The sequence below is a fragment of the Lepisma saccharinum genome, chromosome 10 (genome assembly GCF_977018435.1).
Source record: "Lepisma saccharinum chromosome 10, izLepSacc3.1, whole genome shotgun sequence".
Taxonomy (NCBI): Eukaryota; Metazoa; Arthropoda; class Insecta; order Zygentoma; family Lepismatidae; genus Lepisma; species Lepisma saccharinum.
This window is the reverse complement of record NC_139238.1, coordinates 33,041,432-33,050,402: the sequence shown is the minus strand read 5'-3', so window position 1 is coordinate 33,050,402 and position 8,971 is coordinate 33,041,432. Positions and strand designations below refer to the sequence as shown.

The following is an 8,971-nucleotide window of genomic DNA, read 5'->3' as shown; positions in this document are numbered from 1 at the left end:
AAAATCATATGTATAAACAATTCACCCTTCAAGGTAATTATAAATGGCTTACAATCCTACCAGAACTTCTAGATAGATATAACAACTCGATCCATTCCACAATCAACATGAAGCCCTGTGAGGTAACTTCATCTGATGAGCAAAAATTGATCAGTACTGTTTATTATCCTAGATACCAGCAAACAACAAGAAAAGCCAAATACAAGGTTGGTGATCAAGTAAGAATCAGCAAATATAAGCACATATTCATAAGAGGCTTTACCAGAAACTGGAGCACTGAATTATTTACAGTGGTTCATGTTAAACCTGGGACCCCTAACACATATATAATAAAAGATCACCGAGGAGAAATTCTCAAAGGCAGGTTCTATGAAGAAGAACTCAGCAAAACTAAACAGCCTGACACATATCTCATAGAAAAAATCATCCGCAGAAAAGGCAACAAGATACTGGTGAAATGGCTAGGACTTCTAGAACACAGCTGGATCGAGGCAGACAAAGTGATACTATGAACACCTGGGATGTTATAAAAAGACTACCAGATCCTGAACAGCAGAATAAGAGAAATGGCAACCTGCTGCCAGATAATATTAGATGTCTTATTGTTGGGCCATCGGCTTGTGGAAAAACTACACTAATGGTTGATAATTTTTTATTGGCACCCAACTGGTTAGACTGGAAAAACAGGCACTTGTATGTTTTCTCTAAGAGCTTGGAACAATTAAAATATCAGCAGCTGATGAAGCTATATGATGGACTGGATATAACCACTTTTGAACCAGATGTTAAGCCACTCCATGAATGTCTTGACAACTCTGTTGTTGTGTTTGATGACATTATACTGGATAATCAATACAAAGTTAGAAATTTTTTTACACAGGGCCGACACAAAAACATAGATTGCTTCTACCTGGCACAGACTTTTTCTAAAATTCCCAAGCAGCTGATCCGATTTGGTTTGGTTTGAGTTGGTGTTTTAGGTCCACTTTATGCACAGTAAGGCTAATCGGGACTGGACCTACAATTTAAAGTGGGATCCGAACCACTTGTGCCTCCACCGGGTATCGAACCCGGGACCCCTTGATTACAAGGCAATGACGCTACCACTGCGCCATGGGGGAGTCCCACAGCTGATCCGAGACTACAGCAATTTTATATGTGTGTTTCATCAAGATCATACCAACCTCAAACACATACATGATGAATATGTAGGTGGTGACTTGAGCTACAATAATAATTTTTCCAAGTTTTGCAGTAGGTGCTGGAACCAGGACAGCTATGGGTTTGTCACAATTGATATGACAAGGAAACCCAATAGTGGTAAATACAGAAATAAAATCAACAATTTTCTAGACATTGAAACATATATAAATAACCATGAAAACGCCAATTATTGATGATCTTAAATTAAGAGATTATCTTGTAAAAAGATTTAAGGGATGGAAATCAGAGAACCGAGGAATCTATGAACAACACAAGCAAACAGAACAGCCTATTATTGATGCTATTAGTGAATTAGGTAAAAATATCAAAACTGTTACAGAGCAAAATCAAAATTTGATCACAAAGCTTGTACCTGTAGCTGCTAGGAACATATTAGATTATCCAATCACCCCACTTTCTAGTATTCAAACACCTAGTCCTATTGCTCCTCGAAGAATTGAAGCTCAAAGATGAGGATTTTGGCCTATATGCTGACACAGAGCGTGATGGTAGCATCATACATAGAATTGGCAATTTCAGAGTAACATTTATGGGAGATGATCTGATTGTATATTCAGAATCTCGTCTCGGAGAAAAAGGTGCTTTTGTTAAGTACCCCGGCACACCTGGATTGTGGGAACTGATGACAAGGAAGAGACCTGGCAGCTATACAGATCAAGACTATGAGCACTACAAAGAAATATTAATAAAATCAGATGCTCTATACCAGAACAATGATCCCACACAAAAAAGAATCAAGTCTAGCAGTGGAGCAAAATACAACAACTTAATCAAGCCCATATGGTCACAGATCAAGACAGGTAGTGGGATCAAACAGTACAATACCCTGCCTAAAGAATTTGTGTGGGTTGATGATGTCAGGAAACTTGTAGATAGGTTGCTGGTGATAGCTGGGGAGGAAAATGCTGGCAACCACAATTTTTACAATGAAAAGGTTGGAATTATGGACATGATAAGCACCAAATTGTCTAATTTTATAGTGAATGACACTAAGGGGATTGGATATCTCATAAAAATTATTAATACTCTACCACCTAAATTTTGGAATATCTCTGAGGGTCGGGGGCTGGTTAATGACATCATAAACAAGCTGCCATTTGAACTACACATTCCAGGCTATCAGTATTGTGGTCCAGGCACAAAATTGGACCATAGATTAAACAGAGGTGATCCTGGTGTTAATCCTCTAGATGCTGCTTGTAGAGACCATGACATAGCATACAACACACATTCTGATCTTGACAAGAGACATGTGGCAGACAAGAAATTAGAAGAGGCTGCATTTGGTAGATTTGTAAGCAAAGATGCTTCTTTGGGTGAGAGAATAGCAGCATTGGGGACCACCATAGCTATGAACACCAAACAAAAACTGGGGTGGGGGTTGTGATAAATTAAATAAATTTAAGCCACTTAATTAAGCTATGTAATCCCAGAATATGTATATAATAAACCTAGGATGAAGGCCAAGGGTGTTATGTATCAGATACCTTATGCAGGTCTTTAATCTCTTAAAACTATTGATAGCCTTTTAACAAAAAAGCAGCGCAAGAAAAAAATTCTTGTCTTGCCAAGGGCCATGGTATGAAATTATTACTTAGTACCCCTCAATTAAAAAAAATTACAGCAATCTAGAAAAAAATCACATGTGGGGGGTTTCATATTTACTACCCGGCCATCTTAGCAGCTTTGGGGGCTGTTGGCAGCTTGGCTGGGGGATCAGCTGCTATAGCAAAAACAGTAATAGATGCCAAGAAGAATAAGGCAGAATTAGATGAATTGAAGCGCCATAATCTGGCCATAGAGAAACAAGGCAAAGGTGTTAAGAGAGCCATGAATAAGTTTAAAAAAAACAAGAGCCGCTTACAAACCAAGATATTGAAGCTTTAATCAAGCCACTGGGCATCAAAAATTTTAGAGGTGTGTACATGTCTGATTCTTTACCAGAACAAGCACTCAACAAAGAGTGTGGCATAGTTAATTTGGATAAGTACAAAAATCAGGGCACTCACTGGATCTGTTATCTTAAATATTTAAAAAATGAGGCATTTGTGTTTGATTCAGTTGGAGGTGTTCCACCTGAAAATTTAGTAAAATATCTAAAATCAGCTAATCTTTATTACAATAATGCCCGTGTTCAAAACTTCAAAGATGTTAATTGTGGACATGTGTGTTTATCTGTTCTTAGATATCTGTCTCAAATAAATAAACCATCAATTGAAGATTTTGAAAAGGCCTTGTGGTATCTGAGGCATCATGGGAGTATTCCATCTCACCAGCCAAAATTCAATATTGAAACTTAGATTACATGATGATATAGTGTATCCCAAAACAATAGCTCTCAGAGCATTTTATGGCATGTACTTGATCCCCAATATTACACACCATAACAACAAGATTGCAGTTGGTGACCAAAAAATTGTTATTACTCCAGGGCAGTATAATCTGTCTACTTTAAATGCTCAGTTACCCAGAGATATAGTGTTAACTCAAAATTCTGTCACTCACAGAGTAGAGATTGTGTGTGCTACAGAAACAGTGGATCTGGGTACTATAGGAGAGCTGTTAGGCTTTGAGAACAACACAAAACTTGAACCAGCCATCAAACACACTGCTATTAATATACCTAAATTCTTAGCTATAGAGACTCTGAATATTCACTGTAATGTGGCCGAGGGTATGATCACCAAATCAGATGGCATAGGCACTCACAAACAAACTGGCATCATTGCAACATTTAAACCTAACTCTGAATTTATGGAGCCGATCATCTACACTCCATCACCAACATTATATTTTCCTGTGTACCATAATAGAATAGATTATATTGAATTGATGGTCACTAATGAAAAAGAAGAATTAGTTGATTTTGCTGGAGCCACAACAACTGCTATCATAGAAATTAATATTTAAATAAAAATACATACAAAAAAATGGAAAATATTGAGAGTTATGAGCTACAATCATTCCCTCCAAACAGGAGGACCTTTGCAAATTTAAATCAACCCAACACAGAGATTGAGGTTGATCTTGATGTAGGAGATGGCTTTATACACCCCCACAGAGCAGATCTATACATCAAGTTTGATGTTGTAAAGCTCGATGGTACAGATTATCCGGCAAATTCAAATATAAGATTGGTAGACAATTTTGTGCCACATCTGTTCTCTGAAATTGAGATCAGAAAACATGGTGTTGTTATAAACAGAGTAGATTACCCAGGTATTACCTCTATAGCTTTGGCCACACTATAATTATCCAAAACAGAGGAATCATACTACAAAATAGGTGGATTTGAGGCTGGTGATAAAATTATACCTAATAGCCACACAGTGCTGTTTCCCATGCGCCTGTTGCCAGGATTCTTCTCAGATTACAAAGATATTATGTGGAAGGGTGGTTTAAGAATCACATTTAGAAGAGCTGCCCATGATAATAATTCTTTGATGAGGTACAGTACATTAAATTCTACCGGGGAAGCTCTGCCTAATACCCTACCTGATGAGGGCAAGTGCCTTATTCAGACTATGGAGCTAAGAATTCCAGTAGTTGAATCTGAAGCCAGTTATGCTCTTAAATACAAAGCAGATATCCTAAAAAATCCACAGGTGCCTTTACAGTTTTACACATATCAATGTGTCCAGAAGCCTGCCACTGGTAGCTATTATGAGTTTGATGCTGCAAACTCATTCTCCAGTATACAATATGACATGCCAGATTTTGTGGTGGTACTGTTTCAAACTGGAAGACACAATAATCAAGAAAAAAATTCAAGTAAATTTGATAGCTGCAACATCATGAACATATATCTTAAAAATGGCAGAAATGAGGTGTTTCCTAGAGAAAATTACAATTTAGACATGTCCAAGGATGATTTCCTCAAATTATATGAGGCATTTACAGCTTACAAAAGGGTCACAACCGGGAATACAGACATGTATTACTCACCAGATGAATTCAAAACACAGAGACCCATGTTTGTCATCAACACCTCAAAAAGGAAACAGGTTGTGGTTAATGACAGGACAAACATTAAAATTATCTGTGATTCCATGATACACTCCCTGATGATACCATATGTAGTGTTATTCTTATAGGTGAAAAATCATATGTTTATGATGTAAGAAATGAGAGAGTCACAGAGCAATTCTAGAAAGCCTCTGCATATTACATTGTCTTAGTACTAGATATGCAAGTTGGGCCTGGTGTCCAATTAAAATATTCAGGTTAACATATTAATTCTCTGAACTGACTGTCAAGTATTTAAGCACACTTGACAGGGTATTACACTAGAGGCAATAAGCTCTTATGAGCATTTTTGGCTTAGTTTTAAGTGTAGCAAAATCAATATCAAGAAGGGCATATTTTTGACAGGATTATGGACAACAATCTTGCAGATGTAGCTTTTGTAAGTGTAGCCAAATCAATCTGAGGGGGCTCATCATTTCACGGGAAATTCCCGAGGGCATTTTTACAAAAATCTTGGGTTAGACAGAGTGCCACACTTGAGCAATAAGCTCATATGCACATCTTGAGCTAGTTTTAAGTGTAGCCAAATCTGCCTGAGGGGGGCTCATCATTTATCGAGATGGTAGTATATACTTTTACACTACTGCCCTAAATTCACATTAAGGTTTAAAACTAAAAAGGAATTATATGTTAATGAGATCCATGATTTGTATCTATACTTCACATGTAAAAATACCTCAGAGGTGTGAAAGAGAGAAAGAGTGAATGAGTGAGCGTTTGAGGAGGCTTTGTAAACAGTTGTTGATTGCAATATTTTTTTGTTGTTACAATATATATTCACTTTTTACCGTTCGTCAGTGTTGTTATTTGACGTTTTTCAGGTATCGGATATTATGCTATTAGTGTGTTATGATTGTTCGAATCTACATATCAAAGGTAAACAAAACAGTGTAACATTTCAAGGTATTTATCTCCGCCTCGCAATAGTACGACAATAAACGACCGTCTCAGTACCGAACTTGAAAACCTGGACCGTAAGAGCCACGACCGGTTTCCCGTACACATAACGACGTTTGGCCTCTTGCCGGGGTATGAATGACACGTCATTTCGGGGACCGTGAGTGCACTCGTTACAGGATTTAGGAGCATTCTCGATGTCAAATCGCTCCTCCAAACGTTTTCCCCTTGAATAATGTTTTTTTTTTAAATTTGCCTCAGCATCCATTCCTACATTGTGCACTTTTTTTTCTCCCACATGAATGGTTCTGAAGAAAAGCAGCAATTATATTGTGTGCATTTCCTTCCAACACGCTCCCAGGGTTAAAGTTTATTCTTGTGTCAGATGCAAAATAAAATTTACAGTTTTAACTCTGGTTTTTCTTTCTGGAGATCCAATTTCGTTATCTTCAAATCAAAAGAGCTTTGCGAGATTCAAAACAATGACTTTTTGCTTGGCCCTGTTTGAGTCATTGCTGTTATCACCAAGGGACAGCTTTGCAGATGCTATACAAAACACTGGCGCCAGCTGCAGTGTAAAAACAAGGAGGGCTGGAAGTTCGAGCAACAGGTGAACGGAGAGACATTTTAAGATACCGCAACTGTCAAAGACTGAACTTTTATCAGCAGTGTGAAGATAAAGAAAAAAATTACCCTTGCTTTACGTTTTACTATGCAACAGACAATAATACGGGCAATATTTAGGGGAGGGGTCACTTTTTTTTACTTGTCCTATGGTTTTTGTTAGTTTTCAAGAATATATTCAGAAGTGGTTGCCCCATTTTAGACTTCAAAGGAAAGGAAGATGGGTCCACTTTCACTCTCGCCTGCAATCACCCCATTGGCACACACGAGCAAGAAAATCGTTGCTGAAACAATCGGCATCACCGCCCCCCCCTCCCCCTACACGTTTGCTGAGAGGAAAAGTGAAATAAATCACTCAGCCAATGGAACACTTTTTTGGCAAATATTAAGACATCGGCACAGTTAGGAAAACGTATGATGCATGGGCGGTTACTGATATTGTTGCAGTGTTGGGCAACGACCGGATATTTTACCATGAAATGTAATGAAATGTGGGGTCGAAGGGCGACCCAGGGTAAGGTGAAGTGAACATGTAACCTCTCCCTTGCCAAGACCGCAGTGCGTGTTCGATGAACACATCCTTCTCGAGGTGACCCTGATTTCGCTAAACACTGTGGATCTAGACTGGGAAGTCGATAAAAATCCCTGAAGAGGGGCATCAGTCTCTTCAGTACTGGCCTAGAGTCGATGAGGACATCAGTCCAAAAGAGTCTAGAACCAGACAGTCACAGGCGGAGTTGGAGCAACAGAATGGCTGTGACACTGCGAGGGAGTAAACCCTCCAAACTGGCAGGCCGGAAAGCCGTAAGAAGGCAACCCCTTCATTCGGCTAGACTCACCGTAGGGCTAATAACCCACGTGGCGTCGAAATTCATTGTATTCAGAGAAGACATAAGGTAGATGCCGGACAGGTGAAATGGAAACGACAAGGCAAGAAAAGTAAAATGATTATTGGAACATGGAATATAACCTCTCTGACAGGAAAATAATATGAGATAATAGAAGAAATGGAAAAATACAAGATTAAAATCTTAGGCATAAGCGAGACCAAAAGGAAAGGATCAGGAGAGATGCTGATGAATAAGGAATATACCTTAATATTCTCAGGAGTAGATAGGAAAGCAAGAGCAAAAGAAGGTGTAGGTATAATATTTGTAGAAGAATGTACAAAGGAAATAGTAAATTGGGAACCAATTACATCAAGAATATTAAGAGTAGATATGGAAATGGAGGAGAAGATATCATTTATTCAGATCTATGCACCTACAGAGGATGCAAATGAATGTGAAAAAGATATTTTCTATGTCAACCTACAGGATACTATAAATAAGGCTAAGGACTTTGCTAGACATGTGATCATCATGGGAGACTGGAATGCCAGAATTGGAAATGAATCAGAGAAGGGGAACGAGTGTATGGGAAAGCATACAGCAGAAACAGTGAAAAATGGCAATGGAGAGAGGATGATTGAATATTGTATAGACAATAATTACTTATAGGAAATACATTTTTTCCACATAAAACAATACATAAAATAACATTTGTAGCAGAAAGGAGAAGAGCAAGAATTGCTTACACAGAAAATACAAGGTATGCAATACAACATGTCAGAGTGTACAGAAGTGCAGAACTAAGCACCGAGCATAAATTACTAATAATGAAAACAAGATTTCAGGAACCTAAACAAATACAAAAAGTAAAGTACACAAAAATTAAAATAGGAGAATTAAGGACAGAATGTAAGCAAAAGGAATTTAAAAGGCAAGTGAAGGAAGAGTTGAACAAAAGAGAGAGAGCTAAGTATCCAGAACCAAGACAAAGAAGAATTAGAAGAAAGATGGAATATTCTAAAAAGAGTATTGATTAAAACAGGTACAGACGTTCGTGGCTTAACAACTGTAGGAGATCAAAAGAAAAGATCAAGATGTTGGAATAACTTGGTTAAAGAAATAGTTAAAAGGAAGAAACAAGCATGGAAGAGGTATATGGAAAATAAAACAGAGGAGAAATGGAATGAGTATGTTCAGAGGAGAAATGAAGCAAAAGAAGCAGTCCGACAAGCAAAGAAAGAATCATGGGAAGAGTTTGGGTTAGAATTAGATAAAAACTATCAAGGGAATAGTCGAAAGTTCTGGCAGACAATAAAAGCAATGAAAGAAAAATACGGGAAGAGAATAAGAAACATAGAAGATGAATCAGG

General features: G+C 37.9%; 1 protein-coding gene across 1 annotated transcript; it reads left to right on the top strand.

Moving 5' to 3' along the window:
* Positions 1 to 7,778: 7,778 nt before the first annotated feature.
* Positions 7,779 to 8,270, top strand: LOC145994057 (protein CFDP2-like). The gene has a single exon (XM_083130142.1). The coding sequence runs from the start codon at positions 7,779 to 7,781 to the stop codon at positions 8,268 to 8,270; it is 492 nt and encodes a 163-aa protein (XP_082986268.1).
* The last annotated feature ends 701 nt before the right edge of the window (positions 8,271 to 8,971 follow it).

What these genes read in the sequence shown, in the direction of transcription:
- LOC145994057 (XM_083130142.1), top strand. Translation starts at nt 7,779, where the DNA reads ATGGAAAAATACAAGATTAAAATCTTAGGCATAAGCGAGACCAAAAGG.